At 37.3% G+C, this 22,523-nt stretch overlaps 1 protein-coding gene across 16 annotated transcripts in view; it reads left to right on the top strand.

The window, feature by feature from the left end:
- Nucleotides 1-22,523, top strand: part of RPS6KA6 (ribosomal protein S6 kinase A6) — a 202,711-nt gene that overhangs the window by 45,424 nt on the left and 134,764 nt on the right. For 2 of the 16 annotated variants that reach the window (XM_082447373.1, XM_082447383.1), the window contains exons 1-2: nucleotides 5,806-10,707; nucleotides 10,896-11,159. The exons of 5 other annotated variants lie outside the window; for them this stretch is intronic. In XM_082447373.1, coding sequence (XP_082303499.1) covers nucleotides 11,082-11,159 — 78 coding nt within the window. In that variant the 5' untranslated portion in view covers nucleotides 5,806-10,707; nucleotides 10,896-11,081. Of the gene's footprint in view, nucleotides 1-5,805; nucleotides 10,708-10,788; nucleotides 11,160-11,202; nucleotides 12,037-12,823; nucleotides 12,934-22,523 lie in introns of those variants that run through there. 9 more of the 16 variants (XR_014258983.1, XM_082447376.1, XM_082447382.1 and 6 more) reach the window with 8 other exon arrangements.

The raw sequence follows: 22,523 nt of genomic DNA, 5'->3' as shown, positions 1-22,523 counted from the left end.
ACTGAATCTTGAGTGAGCTTTTGTTGTTTGCTTCTTTCAAGTAACTGGTCACAACTAACACAACATTATAAATCAACTATACTCCAATATAAATTTTTTTAAAAAGTAAAAAATTTAAAAAATATAAAAAGAAAGAAACTGGTTAATTTTATCTATTGGATTTATTGGCATAAAGTTGTTTTTAGTATCCTTTATTATACTTTTCATATATGTAGAATTTGTAGTGATATTTCTTACTTCATTCTTGATATCTGTAGTTTGTGCCTTCTACCTTTTTTCTTGATTGGTGAAGACTGTGGCTTATAAATTTGATTCATCTTTTCAAGAAGTATCAGATTTTGGTTCTATTGATTTTCTTTATTGTTTTCTGTCTTCAATTTCATTGATTTTCAGTCTTATTTTTATTATTTCCTTCTTTCTGCTTGCTTTGAGTTCAATTTGTTCTTCTTTTACTACTTTATTAAGGTAGAACTTTAAGTTATTTATTTGAGAAGTTTCTTCTTTTCTAATATAAGCATTTAATGCTATCAATTCTAAGTACTAATTTAATATTGGGGGAACAAAAACATTCATACCATAGCAATGTTGAATATCTTATTTTTTAAAAAATAGACACTTTAAAGAGCAATTTTAGGTTCACAGCAAAATTGGGAGGAAAATACAGAGATTTTTCATATACCCCCTGCCTGTATATATGAACAGCCTCTCCCACTATCAGCATCTCACACCAGATGCATTTGTTACAACTGATGGACCTACACTGAAACATCATTATCACTAAAGTCCGTAGTTTACATTAGGGTTCACTCTTGGTGTTGTACATTCTATGGGTTTTGACTAATATGTAATGTCCTGTATCCACTATTATAGTATCACACAGAATAATTTCACTGCTCTAAAAATCCACTTTGCTCCACCTCTTTATCCCTTATTCCTCACTAACTCCTGATAACCATTGTTCTTTTTATGGTCTCCATAGATTTGCCTTTTCCAGAATGTCATATAATTGAAATCATAACCTTTTCAGATTGACTTCTTTCACTTAGTAATATGCATTTAAGGTTCTTCCATATATTTTAATGGCTTGATAGCTTATTTCTTTTTAGCACTGAATAATATATTATCTGGATATACCACAGTTTATGTATCCACTCACCTACTGAAGGACATCTTGATTGATTCCAAGTTTTGACAATTATTAATAAAACTGCTATAAACATCCATGCGCAGGGTTTTGTGTAGACATAAGTCCTCAGTTCCTTTGGGTAAATAGCAAGGAGCACAATATCTGGATCATATGTTAAGAGCATGTTAAGTTTTTTAGGAAACTGGCAAACTGTCTTCCAGAGCAGTTTGTACCATTCTGCATTTCCATTAGCAATGAATGAGAGTTCCTGTTGTTCTACATCCTTGCCAGCATTTGATGTTGTCAGTGTTGAATATCTTTTCATGTGCTTATTGGCACATATGTTCTGTCTGGTGGAGTGTTTGTTCCAGTATTTTTCCTAATTTTAAATTTGATTTTTTTGGTATTTTTTTTCCTTTTGAGTTTACAGAATTCTTTATATATTCTGGATCAAGGCTTTTGTCAGATATGTAATTTGCAAACTTTTCCGCCAGTCTGTGGCTTATGTTTTCATACTTTTAATAGGATCTTTTGCAGAAAAAAGTTTAATTAGATGAAGTCTAATTTATCAATTTGTTCTTCTATGGATCATAGCTTTGATGTCATATTTAAGAACTCTTCATCTACGACTTGTGACCCTAAGCCACAAAGATATTTCTTATGTTTTCTTCTAAAAGTTTTATAATTTTAAATTTTACAATATGATCCATATTAAATTAATTTGCTGTTGCTTTTTATTTGGCACATGCTAGCATAGTGGTAGGACAAGGGGATTTCTCTGTTGTCCCAGTGTAGCCTCAGTCTTAGACAGACCTTGTGTCCCTTGGTTTACCAGAGTGGAGTTTTCTCAGCCATACTGCCTCTCCTCTGCATGGCAGCTAAATATTGCCTTATATCTTTGGTGGGCCTTTGAAGGAAAGTTTTCTGCCCCTTCTCATTGCTAGGAAGCCTCTAATTGTCTGAGTCTGGGACAGCTTTCTGCCCCTCTCCTAAGGAACAGAGGGATTTTTTTTTCCTTTTACCCTTCCTTGGAAGCAGTGGGTGTTCACACATTTCCTGAGGGGCAACAGTGTGCGCTGCCACACCTCCCCCTACCAGCCAGTAGCATTTGTGCAGAATTTTTGCCTTTTCTGTAGCAATGGCTTCCCCCCTCTTCCAGGCCTGCAATATTCAGAGAGGCTTTACCTGGTGTTCTACCCTGCCACCCATCTTTCTCATGATCACCAGGTGTAAGTCTGTGGAGAACAGCCTGAGAGTGGATGCCAACTTCCCTGGTCTTTGCAGTTCCAAGTTTTATAATATCATGGTACTCCACATTTGGACTTTAGAAAAATCATTTAAAAATTTAACTCAATTCTCCTTACTGCTTTATGGCATCATATATCTTTTACTCCTGTGTTGTGCTACAGGTGAACCAGTGCTAGCATTCCATCTCTCCTTGGAAGGCTTGTCTTTGGATTTTAGGCTACTCTGTTGCCCTGTAACCTCAGCTTTCTGATGGGTTCAAGAAAAGTTATTACTTTGTTGTTTATTTGCCTTTTTTGTTGTTGTTAGGAGAGAAATGATGCAGTTTCCATCTTTTCTACATCCTAGGCTGAAGTGGAATTCTGGGTGATATCTTTTAAAAAATCAATTTGTTTAAAGAATGTTTAGGGAGAGGTCATATAGGAGTTTCCTTTGGCACTGTATGTCCTTGTGTATAAGCCTGGTCATCTATTTTAGTTCTAAGATGTTTTGTAATGTTAATATTTTATTATTTTTAAAAGGAGGTCAAATCTTCCCTGAGTTAAGGTGTAGTATTTATGTTTTTAATGAGATTTTTTCTCATTTAAATGCCATTTGATAAACAACAAAGGGTTTCTAAGGTATGAAATTAGATTCATTTTGAATAGCTATTAATTTAAGTAAGGCTTTAACTTAAATTCTTTTCTTGAAAGGGATTAAAATCCAAAAGATAAGAAATGCCATTGCGGGACCTCTGATTAAGGGTCAATTTTACTAAAAATTGAACTACCATATGAACCAGTAATCCCTCTTCAGGGTATATACCCAAAGGAAATGCAATTAATATTTCAAAGAGATATCTGCACTCCCATATTCATTTCGGCATTAGTCACAGTAGTCAAGATATGGAAATGACCTAAGCATCTATCGATGGATGAGTGGATTAAGAAAATGTGATATTTGAAATATTATTCAATAATAAAAAATTAGGAAATCCTGCCATTTGTAACAATATGGATGAATCTGAAGGACATTGTGCCAAGTGAAATAAGTCAGACACAGAAAGAAAAGCACTGCATGGTCTCACTTACACGTAAAATCTAAAAAAGTTGAATACGTGGAAACTGAGAGAAGAATGGTAGTTACCAAGGGCAAAGAGGTGAAAGAAATGGGGAAATATTGTTCAAAGGGTACAAAGTTGCAGTTATGTAGGATGAATAGGTCTAGAGATTATCTACAACATGATGACTCTAGTTAATAATACTGTATTGAATCCTGGAAATTTGCTAAGAGAATAGATTTCAGGTGCTCTCATCAGACATCAAAAATGGTAACTGTGAGGATATATGTTAATTAGCTTGACTGTAGTAAACTTTTCACTATGTATATCGAATCGCCATATTGAACACCTTAAGCATACACAATTTTTATTTTAAAAATAGGTTTTAATCTTGCTTTAATTAAATGTCCAATTAAATATACTAGATCATACTCAAAGATGTAGAAAACAGAGAAGTTAGGTAGAAACTGTGTTGCCTTTAAGAACTTTTCCTGATTATATAGGATGTATTTTCTAAGAGTGTGCTAAAGAGTTACAAGATTATTTTCTATAACATTCACTTTGAAAATCTCTTGAAACTAGACTTTAGGTCAATTCAATAAATAATTTAGGAGCTAAATGAACTCTGAATCACTAAATGCAGAAAGAAAATAATAAAAATAATTCTCAGTTTTAGGATGGAAAGCCAATTATTGGTTTTAAAAGTCTTGTTTTGTCTAAATATGTCAGGACCCTGACATAGGCCTACTTGGGATTCTAGATGTTTCCGATAGGGGTTCTGAATGTTACTTGGGAAATTAAAATAATCCTCTGCCCCCTAGTAACCAGGGGCTCAACTTTACATAAATGTGTGGGCTTCTTGAGCATTCATAATTCTAACAAGGAGTGGGGTTCTAAATAGAAAATAAAAAGTTTTAGGTGAGGCCAGACTTAAAGCAAATTCTCCTCCAGGGAGCTATCCAGGGTACTACACTACATTTACCTGAAGTTGTCCTGATCCCCTGGACAAGAACCCTCTGCCCATATCAATGTCTACGTATCTTCCTAATTTCAACTTGCTTATCTCTGACTTGTTGACCATAAGTAACCTAGAAGCTTTGTCACCTGTCCCTGTCTGTGCCCAATCTGAATCTGAATCTATATATATATATATATATATATATATATATATATATATATACTTTTCTTCTGTAGCCACCTCCAAATTTGCCTATTTTCCCAGTTGAACTCCTAATATAGGGCATCAGGAAAAAGGCACTTTTATTACCTTCAACTATATATACTAATAATAAGTTGTTAGCTTGCCAACTGTTTTTATATAATGAGGTCTTAAAGGGCTTCAGTGGAGTTTGTACCTTTTATAAGATTTCCTTTGTAGATTTTTTTGCAGTTTAAATTCGCATTTACTTTCCAATCCCTATAATTTTTGATATGAGTTTAAAAATCTGAAATTTGAATGAATCATATAGGCTTTTTGAACAAAATTACTCTCTAAAATATCTGTCTCTTACTTTGGCTTATTATAACTTAAAACAGTGGTTCTCAAAGTTTGGCTCTAAGACCAGCAGCATCAGTATCACCTGGGAACTTGGTAGGAATGCAAACAGTCAGTCCCCAATCCAGATTTAATGAATCAGAAACACTGGGGCTCAGCAACCTGTGTTTTGACAAAGCCCTGCAGGTGATTCTGATGTGCACGAATCTTACCAACGACTTAGAGTACAATGTTAATAAGACCATGACCATAAGTCTGAAATTATCTGGTTCAGTTTAACATAATTCCTATTTAGAAACTTTTAATACCAGGGGAACCTAGTGAACATGTATGGATGGGCCCAGGGAAATCTTTTATCATTACCTCAGTCATGGGAACTCTGATCACATGTTTTATTGTAGGTGACAAGAGTCTTGCAAATTATATGCAAAAGACAGTCTGACACTAGGTAAATTGGTAGATGCACAAATTTACATTTTTATTGCTTTACAGACTTATGAGTTATGTTCGAAGTCTTACTAGGGTAACATGGTTACTCTCATATCCTTAATAAAAGAATGGCCCACTTTTATCTCAGAAGGAACTCTCAAAAAAGTTCTAAGATTTGCAAGGGATCCAATTGAAAAATTGTGAGCTAGGGAAGAGACATTATATAACCAGTCAAATTAATTGGCTGTACCTTGGTTAATAATGCTGTGAAGGATGTGGGCAGCCAGATTACCTTCATATCTGGTGCAATTGCTTGGGCTTTTAAAAATGTATCTGTTTTGTCAACTATGGCTGGTTATTACATTTATGTATGTCATCCTCGGAATTCATTTCTTGTTTAGTAGATCCATCATTCTAACATTTTGGCAAACCCACTATTAAGATCAGCTGTTTTTTTTTCCAGAAAAATATGTTGGCTGGATTTAAAAATATTTAGAAATAAAAAGAAAATAAAATTTTACTTTTTGATATTTTGCTTGTATATAATACAGAAGAACTCCTTTGTAACCTGTGCCATTGTTAAAATGAGATGAGTTGAAGTTCTAGCTAAATTGTAAAATGTAAGTATCTTTCATAAAAATCTTAGGAGTTAGGCTACAAACAATCGTTACTACTCTTCCCCCTCTCTAGTATTATTAAGGGATTTTACTCTCTGTGTACTATAAACTTTAGTTACTGTCCAAAGAGGAATAACTACTAAACTATGGTCATATCTATCATCTATTTACTGTTTAATCTCATTCATCTCAACAAAAAGGCAATAATGAAACATATTTCACAGGTATGTGTGACTTGCTCCCCCTTTTGAAGTTGATTTGTAGAGGGACCAAAGTTACTTAGTATTTTAAGAGAACAAAAGTTATCTGACACTCCTAAGGAATGATTTAAATATAAGTATTTGCTAAAACAAATGTTTCCTGTTTCTGTACATAGATCCCATTTTTATATTTTTCAATCAGAGTATCTCCAAGATAAAATATTTGAATATTTTTCTAATAGTGCTTTTATGCTCTGTGTTGGTTCATCACTTTCCAGCTATTTGGATCATAAACTTCGGGGAACTAGGCAGAGATTACTGAGGGATTGTGTGGCTCTTTCTATAATTATACCCTAAATATGCATTACTTTGTATATGTCACAGTTTTGGAATCAGAACCACAATGTAGGATCTGTGGGTGTTATGTGATCTTCTGATCAATGGTCCTTGGTTCATATTTCACACCTCCTTAGTGGAGCCAAGATGGGTTGTTTTTTATCTCCATATGGGTCAGTTAACATTTTTCAGCTAAATTGCATGACCACCCACTTTCACACCTGACCCTGATCATCCAGTGTGTGCCATTTGTCACAGGGCAAAGAAGTCAGTGTGGAGGTTTGTGTACCCTTTCCCTAGTCCTGGAAATACTCAGAAAATATGCTCTAATGATGGTAGAGTCCATCTTATCATCTTTTTTTTTTTTTTTAGATTTTGTGGCTGAGCATTATTTTCTTAATTTTTTAAATGTATTTTATATTGGAGTATAGTTATTGTGAACAATATATTATTTAGAAACTAGTTATAGTACATCCCAGTTCCAGAAACACCAAAATATTGCCAAATATTTTGTAAACTTTTAATGCTATGCTACAATAATTGGAAATCCAGAGATACATAAGCATATAGAAATTTTGAGGCAAAAATGTCCTGAAGACTGAAGGGAAAGCAACAAACTCTGCTGTGTATACTTTGTAGAAGATTTAGAAGTTCCAGTCTTCCTTAGTACATGCCTTTGTGCTTAAGTAAAGTCATCATATTTTTCACCAACAATTCAAGGGTCTTCTCGGCTAGTAGAAATTAGATCTAATAGTCCCTGGTTACTAATAACTTAAAATCAGATAATACGTCTTTTATACAGGGAGTCAACACAGAGCAAGTAGGCATTAAACTTCGCAGAGTTAAGTACTGTCATACATTTTTATATCAGATCACAACTTTAATACAGTGTCTGGCTAAAGTAGAGAAGTGTTGTTTGTCCATCCAACATATTTATTGAGCACCAGCCATACGCTGTGAATGCAGACCTTAATAGGTTAATACAGTAACATAAAACAGCTCAAAGTTCACTGATAAAGAAAGATAAAGCAGTGCTGAAATTAGTATATGGAAAACATATTATGGAAGTACAGAGGAATGGGTGACTAATTTATCCCTGGGATGAGTGGAAAGAAGGAATGAAGAGGGGAAGTTAAGCTCAGAGAGGTTTCACAGAGCACCAGAGTGGGGTAGAAGGTTTGACATCAGGCAGACCTAGTTTTAATTCTAGATTTTTCATTTAATATCTGTGAGGTCTTGGGGAAATTACTGAACCTTAGGCTCAGGTTCCTCGTCTGTAAAATATAGATAATATAAATTTTCACAAGTTGTTATGTGGGCTAAATGAATTCATGAAGAGCATATGCCTGGAGCATAGTCAGCTCTCAGTAAGTAGTAGTTAATGTTGACTGCTATTAAGAGAAAGTTGTCTAGGAAGACTAGGATAGAGAGGAGACAATAACATATGCATAAATTTGACTGGAATATGAAATGGTAGATGAAGCTAGGAAGATAGTCAGAGGCCAGATTGTAAAAACATTTAAACATTTGCATTTAGAGCTAAGGAGTTTGGATATTTTACTGGAGATGATAGAAGAATCATTGGAGAATTTTGATCAATGGGCTGCCAGTGAGGAGGATGGATTGGGGAGACAGTATAAATTTAGAGTCAGAGAGATCAGTTAAGGGGAATCATTGTTATCATTGGTTCAAGTAAGTATTTTACAAGGTGAACTGAGTCAGTGGCAGTGGGGATAGAGCAGACATTGAAAAAATATTTGAGATAGAAGAAAAAAGACTTGTTAACTGATGGAAGGATTTGAAAAATGGGAGTCTATTAAAACCATTGAGTTGAGGAAGGGATTTTAATTAATTTTTTAATGAGAGAGACATATGTATGTTTATAAGCTAAGGGGAATGTTGAATGAATGAACATATATGAAGGTTAAATTGTGTATAGAAGCAGAGTAATACATTCATAGTGAGGAAGCTTCTTAATATAGTTTATGTGGTGTATTTATCAAATGCATAAAACAAGAGCAAAGGACAAATTCATTCATTCAGAAAATATTTACTGAGCCTCATTATGTTCCAGGCATTATGCTAGGTGCTGGAGGGAATAAATAAATAAATAAATAAATAATATACCACATGTTGATTGGTGTTATGAAGAAAAAGCAGGGTGAGGTTAGATAATTATGGGATGGTGTTTTAGAATGGATGGCCGTAGAAAGACTCTGAGGTGACATTTGAGCAAAAAACTAGTGGATGGTGGAAATCATTAATTATTCTGAAGAAGACTAGGTGAGGAGCAGGTTGGTTAGGGTCGAATCAAGAATTCAGTTTGAATGGGTTGTTTGAGATCCCTACCAGGTATCCAAACAGAATAGGCAGTTGCATGTACAAGTCTTGATTTCAAGAAAGAGTTTATGGTTGGAGGTAAAATTTGAGAGTCCTCAGCATACAGATGGGATTTAAAGCCATGGAACAGGATGGGATATGGAAATGCCTAGAATGTTGGGGAAGGTAGAGGTCAAGGATTGAGCCCTGAAGTTCCAACTTTTAGAGATTAGGAAGATGAAGGATGATCCGGCAAAGGACACTGAGAAGAAATGGCCAATGATGGAGGAGGAAAATGAACAATGTTTTGTTCTGGGGGCCAAGTGAAGAAAATGTTTAAAGAGTCATGAACTGCATAAAATGTTAACGAGTGGTCTGGCAAGTTGAAGTCAGTAACAGCATGTTTTTTGTTGATGGGAAATGTCCAGTAGAGGGAGGAAAATAGATGATGTGAAAGGGGCGGGCGGGGGGTGGGGCGAGGGATTGCAGAACAAAGCCTTTGAGTAGGCAAGAAAAGATGATATACAAATCTCAAAAGCGTTGGCCTAAGACCGCTGTCAGTTCAGCCAAAGGGGAGTTTATGTGCGTGTGCGCACACTCACATATTTTCACTCTTTATAGCCCCATGTCCCCACTGCTTTCAAAACTTTCATTTTCACAGAATCATATTCATAAAGCTCACTTTCTCCCTGGGATTTTAAGCAGAGTAGGTGGGAGTGACCTACTAGTGATCTTTGTTTGCGATTCAGTGGCAATCTCTGTGGTCCGCTTTACTTTGCTAACGCTGGACACTACATGGTGAAATAAATGGAGGGCACAGTTCAACGTTTTCCGCGAGCACAGCACCACAGCCCTAGGTGTAGTAGGTGGGAGGGGGTGCTTTATGTCTACCATTAGAAACCTCTCCAAGGTACTGAGCTGGCTTAGTCGCTGTTACAGTTGCTCTTTTAAGTTCTTTGAAGTGTCAAATATGGAATAACTTTTTAACTTTAGGTTCTGAAGTATTTCCATGAGCAGGATCTTGATCATCTCCTGTGTATGAGGCTGTACTTTATCTCAGTTAAATCGCTAGCGCCTAGTACAGCGTGTGGCTTAGAGTAGCAAAGCAGTAAATGTTTGATTTGGAGAAGAGAGAAAAATGATAATTTCTGTCACTATAGGTCCAATATCCTCAGAGCGGGGTGGAGGTGAGGTTAGCTTCATACATTCTGCCTTTACTGCCACAAGTAGAGTCCAATAAGTGGTGGTGTATGTGAATACTGGAAACATTGTGTGTCATCAATAGTATGAAGACAACCAGCGTAAACACCAACACCGTGAGCGGAACAAGCGGGGGGCCGGGAGTTAGGGAGCGCAGGTGTATTGATTTATTTTAAATGGATTTTATTCCTGTCTCCAGCTTCTAGGAGGATAATGTAAAATGGACTAAAACCCCCGCCCTAGTATTTGTCACTGAGTACCAAAATGGGCGTGGTTCGGTGTATAGGGCGCCTGCTTTTGCGAGCCCGGCAAGCAGATATTCCTGGAGTCCTTCCCTGACACTGACCCCTCCAACGCTCAGGAGGGTCCCCGGTTCCCCCAACCTTTTTGGGAATCCTCCCGCCGGCAAGACTGCTCGGTAGACTTGAGAGGGCCTGCTGAGCATGTGTGAACAGCGCCGCGCATGCTCCGTGGAGAGGGCAGGTTTACCGAGGAGCTAGCAGAGGATTTTACTACTCCTCTCCCGCCTCCCCCGCCCAGCACGCCCCCCTCCCCTCTTTCCCACCCCCCACCACGCGGTCTCCCGCACCCACCCCCGCCCCTCTTTCCCACCCCCCCTTCATCCCAGGCTGGGGAATCTCCATTGACGTTCGGGTGACGCTGCTGTGCCGCCGCGGTGGGGGGTTCCAGGCGCCGCACAGGTAAAGCGGCCGCTGCCGCCATATTGACAGAGCTGGGAGCTGGGAGGGGGCCCGAGGAAGCGGGGTGGGGGGGGGGGAGTCACCGCTGAGCGACTGTCGCGGCGGCTGCAGCGGTGGCAGTGGTGAGCACGAGCCGAGCGGCAGCTCTTGGAGAGGCAGCACAGAGTTGTCTTCTCTTTGGGGAGCAGCAGTCTGCGGCGGAGGCGACCTCTCGCTCCGAGTCTCTGAGGGACCCCACGGCGAGGGCAGCTGTCGCAGAAGGCAAGGCTGGGGATCCCGGCGGCGGCGGCGGCAGTGGCAGGCAAGCTCCAAAGACGGGATGCGCGGCCGCGCGGGCGGTTGGCAGCTCCTGTTCGAGTGCTCCTGAAGGGGCGATGCTACCGTTCACTCCTCAAGACGAGCTCTGGGACCAAGAAATGGAGCTGTTCGGCGGCAGCGCAAGCAGCTGCGAGGTTAGTGCGGTGGCCAAGAGGGGCTGGAGCCGCCACCCTCCTCCTCTCAGGACCGTTGCCGGGGGCCCGAGAGAGAAGGGGCGTGGGGCTGGAAAGCGAGGTGCCCAGGCCAGCCTCCTTGAGGCTGCGGGGCGGCGGAGCACGCTCTGCCCAAACCGCGCTTTCGCCTGGGAGCCGGCGGGGACTGGGCGGCGGGCTCTCGAGTTGGGAGTGAGTGCATCCCGGGCCCGGGCTTGGCCTCGGGCGGAGTGACTGCCTCACGGGCCACGCCAGAGTTGTGACTAAGTTTCTTCACTTTGCGACCTGAAGTGGAACTGGGGGATGCGCCAGGTGCCGCGCCTGGCTCCGCGTGTCCCTCTTTCTACGCTGCGCCAAGTTTGCTAGTTGGGACCATTTTGGGGGACAGCTGCTGACTGCAGCTCTCTATTGAACCCCGGGTGCTTTAGGAACCCAGCGCAACAGAAACACAGCAAGGTGACAGACTCTGGGGAGATTTGCACATAGGGATGAGTGCTCCTTACTTTTCTCATTTCTTTGTGGCTTATTGTGGTTCTTTGTAACAACCTAAGTGGAGATTAACTGGAGGCGAGGTTTCTTTATCTACATTCAGGTGATTTCTGCAGCCTCCTTTGCGGTCCCCTGAATTCTACTGCCCTCTTCCTCCCGCCCCTTCTCCCTTGCCCAACTGTTGTCCCCGCCCCGTTGGTCAGTAAAAGAACACGCAAAGTTAACCCCAGCCCTTATGAGACCAATCTTTGGTAAGACAGCGAGGTTCAACCGAAGTATTTTGGTTCGCCTCCCTTCCCGCTCTTCTTACTTTGAAACTGTTCTGGTTGGGCTTTGGTCAGCTGTGCAGTGAGAACTTAGATGTGCACAGGTACTTTGTTTTTATTATTGTTTCTTTGTTGTTTTTGTTGTTCTTGTTATTAAAGCAAGTGGCATTTAAACACAAAAACGAGACTTTGGGGATAGAAAGTCAGATCTTTTTCTGATAACCTAATCATTGACAGCCTAGTAGTACAGTAGAGACCATCACAATCACAGACCTAAAAATATTGAATGCCAAATTGATTCACAGTAGGATATTTTGAGGTAGGACTCGCAAGCCTCCACATCTCTAGGTGCAAATTTGTCTTGAAGTACTTGCTTCATCCTTAAAAATACACGTTGGACTGCTGTCTGTTTAACTTGTTCTTTTTTCTTTTCAAATTTCCAACTGAACTGGGGTTAAAATTACATGCCAGAATAACATTTAACAAGAAATGTAGTGGAAATATGGAAGGAGTCTAAAGTTGAACCCTCTCTACTTATAGGAAATATTTTACTAGTACACTAAGGAATTCCTAAGTACATTTTAGTATTCTACATCTCTTAAGAACAGGATAAACGAAGAGGGGTTTATTTCTTCTTGGAATGTTTCATAGTTGCAAGAATTTTCTAGAAGACTATTCAAGGGGAGAGGAATTTTGTTTTATTTATGTATGTAATCTATTGACTTATAGTTCCAGGCATCTGGTTTATAAAAACAGTTAAATGCTTGGATATAAGGTTGGGATGGGGGAGGGGGCTTTCGCATGCCTACTCCTTATTATTTGTGTTAACTTTGAATGTAGAAATGTTTTAAATTGTAATTACTGCATATGGTTTTTTTTTATTGTTTGCAGTATGTTTTAGGTATTATAGAGATTTAACAATGGGTCTCTCTACCTCAGCAATTTGGAAAAATACTGGAGTGGAAATTGTTAATCCCTATGAAGTAAAACGAAAGGTGAAGGTAATGTGGTAAAGATAGTATTTCTGCCTTCTTTGTCTAAAACAGTTATGATTGGTTAGATTTAACCCTGCAAGTGACTTAATTAAAAATATTCTTGGTGAAAACTAAATGCTACATCTGAATCTGCTTAGACCTGCTTAGTACTTAGAAGAGGGTTTTGTTGTTGTTGTTGTTGTTGTTGTTATTGATGTTTGTTTATAATGGTATTCTTTTGATAAGAAGGAAACAATTTTACTTCCCAGAATTTATATTTATTTTAATTACATGTTTGTTGATGTTGGCTTTAGAAATGTTAACCTTGAGCATGAGCTTTGCAGCCCTCAATCGTGATAGTTTTTAGGACTAAGGGTGCTTTCATTGTAGAATATATTTTTTGAAAATGTGTTGGAGTCCTTAAAGAAAATGTAAGTAAGAATCTGTTAACTTAATGTCAAAGGAAACTTTAATGTCTATTTCTGTGTGTGTTAAATCCTGGTAAAATTAAAGATTATATACACTATCATATATTGTGGAGTGTTTTTCAACATCTTTTACCTGTCTTGTTTCATGGGCAGCTGTTAACCTTTGAATTATCATTCAGAAGTGTGAGAGTTGGTTGTTTAGACTCTTAACATGTTTTTGCACAGGAAAAAATTATTAAGGATAGTTACATTTTTAGACCAGTGCACAATAACAAGGTATAGTGATGAAGAGTCTAATCACTGTTTGTAAAATTGTCCTATGGGAAAATGTGTCAGAGGTTTCAAACAAGAATTAAGTTGGCTCCAGTGAGAGGTGGAGAATGGGCCTGAAAAAGGGAAATATGGGCTCTATTGACTCCTGAGAAGAGGATTCTTGGGAGAGGGGAAATAGGATAAGCAAGAAGCTTTGGTTGTGAGAACTCTTACAGGGACTGTCTCAATTAGGTCTACTGGGAATAGGGACTTCAAAGGGTATCAACCCTCAGGCAGCCATATTTTACCTGTTGCCTGGATTCTGTCAGGATCAGGGAAGAGGTATAATGATGAAGAGCCTAATCACTGTTTGTAAAATTGTCCTGTGGGAAAATGTTTCAGAGGTTTCAAACAAGAATTAGGAGGTGTGATAGGTATTGGTCATTCCTGGACAAGGGTCATTAAGAATAGCCTGTTTTAGTAAAGTGGACTTTTCATGAGGTAGTGCCATGTACATGGTTTGTGCATTTTTTGTTTTGGTGAGGGAGTGCTTGGTTCCTGATGGAGTTTACTACAGAGTTTTCAAATTGTATATCATATCATCATATTATATTAAATATTAATTGGTACTTATTTCTTTAGCAATACTGCTTTTGTTTAAGGAAGTTAGTTTTGAAAGTAATACAGTTCACTGCTAAAAACAGTTTGGAGCTAAAGCCACAGACTCTAAAAATTTAACTAGGATGGCAAATATATGGCAGATTGGGAAAAAACTGCTAGTTTTAATTAACTTCATGAGACCCTGTAGTAATAGGGGAAAGAATATGGGCTTTGGAGGCCAGTTTAATCTGGGTTCCAATCTCACCTCCAACGTATACTAGCTGTGTGACCCAATGCAAATTACCTAACCTCTCTGAGCCTCAATTTCTTCATCTGTAAATGGGAGAAGAACCATCTTCAAGAGTTGTTATGTAAAAACTGAATACTGTACTGTGTTTAATTCACTTGGCAAGGTGCTTTGCACATAGTAGGTCTCCAGTTCCTTCTCTTTCCCAGCAGTCATCATCATGCCCCTTTCTCTGCCCCTAAACTCTGAATTATTGTCAACTATATTAAAACCTTGGGATTTAGATAGCCATGGTCATAGCTCCAGCTTTCCCTTTTATGAGCAGTTTTTCTTAAGACCTCCTTCCTAGATCTGATTATTTCATTTAAGTATGGTGATCACATTTGTAATCACAGGATGATTAAGGATGAAATATGAAGTCATATTTAGGACTACTTTGGGGGATAAAGAGAGACGAATAATTTAATTTGTTATAACTGGCCAGTGAGGTGTTTCACTGACATTTATTTTTTCCTATTCTGAACTTTTGTCATGGTAGGAATTGGTTCAATTCATGAAGTGTTTATTGGGTACAAGGCAGTGCAGTACATAGCATTGTAATGTGAAGTGTCTAAAGATATACCATCCTGAATCCCATCCCAGCCCCATGGGTTTACATTCACGTGGGCTAGATAGACATACACAGAAACTGCTATTATACAGATCACAAGACCATCAACAATGGGGTGGTTGTGGTGGTGGTTTAGGGATGGATCTAGTAAGGCCTTGTGAAAGAGGTGGAATTCGAGCAGGGCATTGGAGAGTGGATTATATTTTCACAGACAGATTAAAGGAACATATTTCTGGTGGATGGGGACAATATAAGCAAAGGCATGGAGGTGTTCTTGGAGGAAGGAGGAATCTGATATTGCTAGGATATAAGTCTGTGATGTGAGAATGGGGATATAGTGTGAGATGAGGTATTCATCTAAAGGTAGGCAAGGCCCAGATTGTATGGGGCTTTTAAAGCTAGTTTAAAGGTTTTCAGTGTTGTTCTGTAAATGGGAGCTACTGAAGATTTTTGAGTTCATGAATGACATGACCAGATCTGTGCTGGCAATAATGGATGGCAGTGTACAGGATGGATTGGAGTTGGGGAGAGACTGAGGGTAGGGAATATTAATCAGTGGAAGTAGTAGTGAGATTTTTAAACTAGGACAGAAGGGGTAAAAGGAGAAGGCTGATGGGAGATACCTTGCAGACTTAAAATAGTTTGCCAACTGATTAGATGTTGGGGAGTAAGAGAAATTAGGAGTGTTGTGGTAGGACTTAATTCAATATAACAGATATTTAATGCTTGTCTGCCAGTGAAAGTGTCTATGCTAGCCACTGGACTAATATAAAGATAAATAGATATTTGCAGCATAGGGAGATAGAAAGCTAAAATGACCCCCCCTCCCGCCATGGTGTCTTGAACAAGAGCAAGCCACTCTAAAGATTTCTAGTTATGCTTGGCATGCTTAAAATCTTTACTACTAACGGTGAATGCACTTACTACTAGCTAAAAAGTTTTTCAGTGCTTTTAAAATGGTGCTCAAGCCTGTAATTTTTGCTTTATCAATATTCATCTTAAATAGCAGCCCCCGGTGCAGAGGGCTGTGCTGAAAATAGTGACTGGCGCTTCTTTCTAGAATGTGGAAAAGAGAACAGGGACATCTGTATTTCTTATATACTTTCACCAGGTTTATTTGGACTAGAAAGGGGGGAGTGGCCAACAGGGCCCTGACCCCTCACCACCATTGGTGCCTTCCCAGTTTCTCCAAGACTATCTTCCTTTGAACCAGTCTGGTCTGGAAATATTCAGGTCAGTTCCTTCAGGGCAGGGCCTCTATATTTCCCTACCTTGATTATTTCATCGAGAGGTAATCATTACCTCACCATTCCAAAATAAGGCCTGACTTGGTGCCGTTGCTTTCTCAGGCCATATTGTTGTTTCAGTACCACCCCTCTCAGTCTCTCTCATCTATAATTTTGAGAGGGAAATATAGGATTTTTTCCCTTCTTGTTATTTCTCTCTTGGTGGATGCTGTCATTATCTTTAGCAGCAGTTCTCAGGAACTGCTTCAAAAGTACTTCGAATCTTGAGGTCTTACATTTTAGTACTTTGTCAGAATTTGCTGTATAATATTTACACATTTATGTTATTTCTAAAGATTATTTACTGTTCTTGATGATAGTAGTTTTTTTTTTCTTTGTCTATATTGTTTTCTTTTGGTTTATTTTTAGGTGGGAAGGGAGTTGAATGGGAGAGAGATTTAGAGCTAAGCTTAAACTGGCTTTTGTAGATAATAGAGATGTTTTCTGAATTGCCCTGGAGGCATTCTATGTAACTGATTTTGCTGCTCAATTTTAACTTGTATCTGTACATTTGAAGTAGGTCCTGCTGTGTGTGTGTGTGTATGTGTGTGTGAGAGAGAGAGAGAGAGAGAGAGAGAGATTGAGAGGGAGAGAGTGTGTTTTGCTTATTCCTTGCTTCATTTCACAAAGTATTTAAGGTGGTTTATAGGAAATAAAACCCAATAAAAATAATTTTGATATTCAGGATACAGGAAAACATAAAGTAGAAGGTATATGGAAAGGATGGAGGATGGAGTTGGAGGGCGAACTAGAACACAGGTAAGCAGGTTCTAGAGGTTTGCTGTACATTTAAAATATAGTTGAATTGCAAATTTGGCCTCGGATTTCCTTTTCCTTTTTGGCTGGTAGTTCTCAGTTCTGACCATAGATCAGATATACCTGGGAATTAAAAAAAAATTTTCCATGCTAGTGCCTAACACAGAGACTCATATTTAACTATCTGGTGGGTGCTTGGGCATCATTTCCCAGATGATTATGATGTACCGCCAAGGATAAAGAACCATAGCTCTAGGCCAAAGTAAAAAGAGAAGTAGTCATATAGTTCTCATTATTCAACAGGAAAAAAGCATATCAGTTCCTAAGCTAGCAATTAGCTCTAAAATAAATTTTCTGTGAATTGTAATGTTTTTCTGTATGTTTTATTCTGTTGTTGTTCTAAGATATGACTGGGGCAAAGGAAGTATTTGAACTGTCTTGTATGCTCTTGCTGTGTAGTTTTGAGGAATTTGCTTTTCCATAAGAGAAAAAAAAATAGTGTCCTAGCTGATTTTTGATACAGTTTAGCCTTATAATTTGGAAGCTACATACTCTGCATACCTTATTCCTAGCTAAGTAAGGGGATAGTGACTCCGTTGTGAACAAAATATCCTATCACATCTCTAACAAAAATTTCAAAGGCCACGAATAATTATTCTTACTATAGGACCTGTCTGTCTCTCCAGTAAAGTGGTTGGGGACAGACTTTAAGAAGAAATAGTAATTTTAACACCCAATGTAAATTTTTTTACCCAAAAAGACATTGGACTCCATTCCATCTTTAATGTATCCCTTAAGGGAGAAAGAAATTACATTTATTGAGCATGTATTATCTTTTCAGTTTTATTCAATCTTCAAAACAGTTTGGTGAGAAAAGGTGTATCTTTTTGATACATCTCATCTTTTTGACAGATGAGAAAGACATATAAATCAGTGGAAGGCACAGCTGGAATTGGAATGTAGATCATTTTAAATTCATGCTTTTTCCTCTATACATTGTTGTCTCCCTTGTAAGGACGATATTGAAGATAAGGAGAAGATACAGACAAGTTGTTGACAACCATATCAGATCAGTAAATCAGAGCTGCTGATTCAATAGCTATTTTTACTTAAAATGAAGGTCAATAAAATCCAACAAGCTTTTATGTAGACATAGACAAGTTTATTCTAAATTTCATATGTAAAAGTACAGGACCTAGAATATCTATAACAATTTTGAAAAAGAAGACTAAAGTGCAAGAAATCACTCTATATGGGATGGTAAGGCAGTAACAAGTAATTAAGGCAGTGTGGTATTGGAAGAATAGACACATAGATCAGTGGAACAGAATAGGGAACCCAGAAATAGATACACTCAAATAGGCTCAACTGATTTCTGAGAAAAGTGCAGAAGTAGAGTAAAGGTCTTCAGTTTCCTCATATATAAAATGGAAATTAATGTGTTTATCTCTGATTATTTTGAGAAGTAAATAAAATGTTCTTTATGTATAATATTTGACAAGAATAATAAATTTCTTGTTTTCAACCAAATAACTCTAAGATTTAGGTGTCCTAGACAAAGTACTTCTTTTAGCCAGATAAATAACTCAATGGACAATTTAAACTTATTTCACATTCCCCAAGGTTATATTTTAATGAAATTTCATGAACCTCATATCTCTAAGAAGTTACTGCAGTGAGAAGAATTACTGCTAAAGAATGCTATGTGTGTACACATGTCATGTATATATGTGCATTCATCTGTACTACACACAATACATGTATCCTTTGAAAGTAAAATTTCCAAAGCATATGTTGTAGTTCATATGAGACTGGCCAGATGGCCAGTGCCTTGGCATGGGGAACATTTTGGAGCTATTTAGAACCATTAAAGTCATTAGCTCTGATTTCAACCACACAAAGTAAACATATTCCTGCCTGAACAGCAACCAGGGAAGCTGCTTTACTGTCACTGGACCAAAGTTTTAAAATGTTCCACAGATACCTTCTAATGTATATATAATATTGATATGCTTAGTTCAACTCATAGTAACCTATCATTTGCACAACTACCAGTCCTTTTAAAAGCATGATGATACTTAGATTGGTTTTAATTGGTTCTAAATATTATTTTGCATGCATTAATTAAGCAAATGATCATTAAATGCCTACACGTGTAAGTTATTGTGTTAGTTACTAGATAGGATTCATTTGGTTATTGCTCCAGGTTTCTACTGTGATAACTGAAAACCAATTAACTGTATATCCATCCATTCTTCATAGTCACAAGGAAATGTCTGAAAGGACAGTATATTATGTCACAAAGACCAACAAATTTAGGCTGACAGAAAGCTTTTTAAAATTTTAATTTTTCTGGGGTATTAATGTCTTAATTCCATATTCCTGTGAAATTACTCACAGGTTCACTGATAACTCCTTCCAACTCCTTTGCTTTTTAAAAATATTGATATTTTTAAAAAATATTAATAGATTTCCTCCTATTCAAATCAACTATCAAGAGTGGAGCCTCAGTATGTATGGCAATTCTATTTGTCTTATTTTTGCTTTATGTACCTCCACTCCTGGCAGTGGATTATGGCAGTTGAGGAAGATTATTATTTGGGGGCATGTGTCCCTTTTGCTTTTATTTAGTGCTCTTCTACAGTCATTTTTGCTACATGGGAAAGGAAATGTATTTTCCTAATGAATTGTCTTTGAATTTGGGTCTCTTAATTATTGATATAGAAATAATGAAGAGTCTACATGTTGGTTTTCTGGGTTAGCAAGTTACCCTTCAAGTTGCTAGTGATGGTTGTGTTTGATTTTGTATATTTCACCTCCAAGTTTCTGAGGTGTATGCTAAAATATGGCAGAGAACATAAATGGCTATTGTAGCAGTAGTAGTAAAATTTTGAAATTAGGTTTATCCTCATTGTTTTCATAATGAGATTATTCAGAAGCTGAGTAGCAAGATAAATAATAGCTTATGTGACCAATTTTAACAGATACATGTAAGCAGTCGCTGGGAAACATGGGCTTGGCTAGATAACATAGGACTGACTTAGGCCCTTTTATTTAAACTTTTGGGCTCTGTGTTGCAGAGAGATTATTAAGAGAGCCATGGCATGACTCTTTTTCTAGAAATAACAACGTCTCTGAAGATACAGAGTGATCCTGAATTAGGGTATTATTTTGAAGACTCATCCCAATTGAATAAATTTAGTAACTTTAGAGTCATTGTCTCTTTTTAATTTGAGAGAAACAGAAATGTCATCATCATTATTTCAGTTTTTACATTTTTAGATTCTTTGTTTTTAAAAAACAGTGTACGTGACTCTATTTGTTTTAAATCCTTGTAACACTTAGTATGGCACAAGTGAAATACTGAAAATGATTTGACTGAATTATGCCAGTTCCAAAAAGTGAACTAAATATTCATTAGTCTCTTATTAGGGTTAACAACTTCTAAAAATCTAACATACTCTTCTTCCTGCCTTAAGGGAGGTGATTATCACAAGTTTCTGTCAATAAAGTTATTGGTTTCAAAAAACATGGAAAATAAGAATCCATTCTGCTGGCCTTTTTTTTTTTAAATTTACAGGGTACAAGGGACATTGGAGTAAAAGTAAATTGAAAATACAGGTTGAGTGGTATGAAATTATGAATATAATCTGGATGAAGCAATATTTGTGTGTACTGCAGCAATTATAATCCCATAGAGTAGATAATTTTAGTTTGTTATTTCTTTGCTAGGCCAACTAGGTACTCTTTTGTGCATTTTTATAAGTAAATGCTTCTAATTACTAAAAAATTATATAGTTTAGACCAAGGAGTGGTAAACTTTTTCTGTTAAGAGTCAGATAAATATTTTAGAGTTTGTTTGCCTTTTATAATCTCTATTGCATATGTTTTAAACAATCCTTTAAAAATATATAAACAAAAAAATTAGCCTATGGGGCCCAGTTTAGACAAATGGCTTTAAAATGTGGTTTGCAAAGTTAAGTTTGTACTAATCTGCTGACAAAATTTAGGGTTAGGAACCTAACTGAAAAAAAAAATGAACCTTTGAAATAACTCCCATGCAATATATGAATTATCAAGAATTTAATCCTTTTTTTTTGAAAAATATCTTATGAATGACCAAAGCTATGTGTTTTTAAAATGATTTTGAAGAAGTTCAATTTCTGTTGGCTGTTAGAATTTAAAATTGAGTCAGAAATGATAAGCAAAATGACTACTGGAAATACTTTATGAAATTAAGTTTCAAAGTTGCTTTTAAATGTTTCAAGTAAGAAAATTAATAAAAACTAAGGAAAACCTATAGCAGTTACTTATTACTGAAGTTATTTTTACATTTAATTCATTCAGATTACAAATTCAGTCATTCCATTCCACAAATATTTTTCCAGGATCAATTATATTCTAGATAATATGCTAGATATTGGGGTTACAAAGAGTCATAAGACATGATCCTTTCCTCAGGGAACTTACAGTGTGATAGAGGAATGGGACAGATACCTAAGTAAGACAGTGTTTATGGATAGAAGTCTGTGTGTGGTAAGGTGGAAGGAAAAAAGGGAAGATATGACATTGTGTCTTGATAAAGGCGAGTTAACATTCAAAAGCACAGGTATTTTGGAGATTAATCCTTTGTCAGTTGCTTTGTTTGCAAATATTTTCTCCCATCCTTAGGGTTGTCTTTTTGTCTTATTTATGGTTTCCTTTGCTGTGCAAAAGCTTTTAAATTTAATAGGTCCCATTTGTTTATTTTCATTTTTATTTTCATTACTCTAGGAGGTGGGTCAAAAAGATCTTGCTGCAATTTATGTAAAAGAGTGTTGTGCCTATATTTTCCTCTAAGAGTTTTACAGTGTCTGGCCTTACATTTAAGTCTTTAATCCATTTTGAGTTTATTTTTGTGTATGGTGTTAGGGAGTGTTCTAATTTCATTCTTCTACATTTAGCTGTCCAGTTTTCTCAGCACCACCTAATGAAGAGGCTGTCTTTTCTCCATTGTATTGGGTTGGCCAAAAGTTTTGTTCAGTTTTTTCCGTAAGATGGCTCTAGTAGTGCTTAGTTGTCGTTAACTTCATTCGAAACAGTTTTGTTAGATTGTATTGTGACAGCTGTCATAGCGTGCATTTAAAAAATAACTTATCAAAATTGGTGAATTTTTGTGTAACCATTTTAATATTGAAGATGAAAGGAAAAAAGCAACATTTTCGGTGTATTATGCTTTATTATTTCAAGAAAGGTAAAAGCCCAACTGAAATGCAAAAACAGATTTGTGCTGTGACTGATCAAACATGTCAAAAGTGGTTTGCAAAGTTTTGTGCTGGAGATTTCTCGCTGGACGATGCTCCACAGTCTGGTAGACCAGTTGAAGTTGATAGTGATCAAATCGAGACATTAATTGAGAACAACCAACGTTATACCACGCGAGAGATAGCCGACATACT

This window comes from Balaenoptera physalus, assembly GCF_965194825.1.
Source record: "Balaenoptera physalus genome assembly, chromosome: X".
Taxonomy (NCBI): Eukaryota; Metazoa; Chordata; class Mammalia; order Artiodactyla; family Balaenopteridae; genus Balaenoptera; species Balaenoptera physalus.
This window is presented reverse-complemented; position numbering and strand designations above follow the sequence as displayed.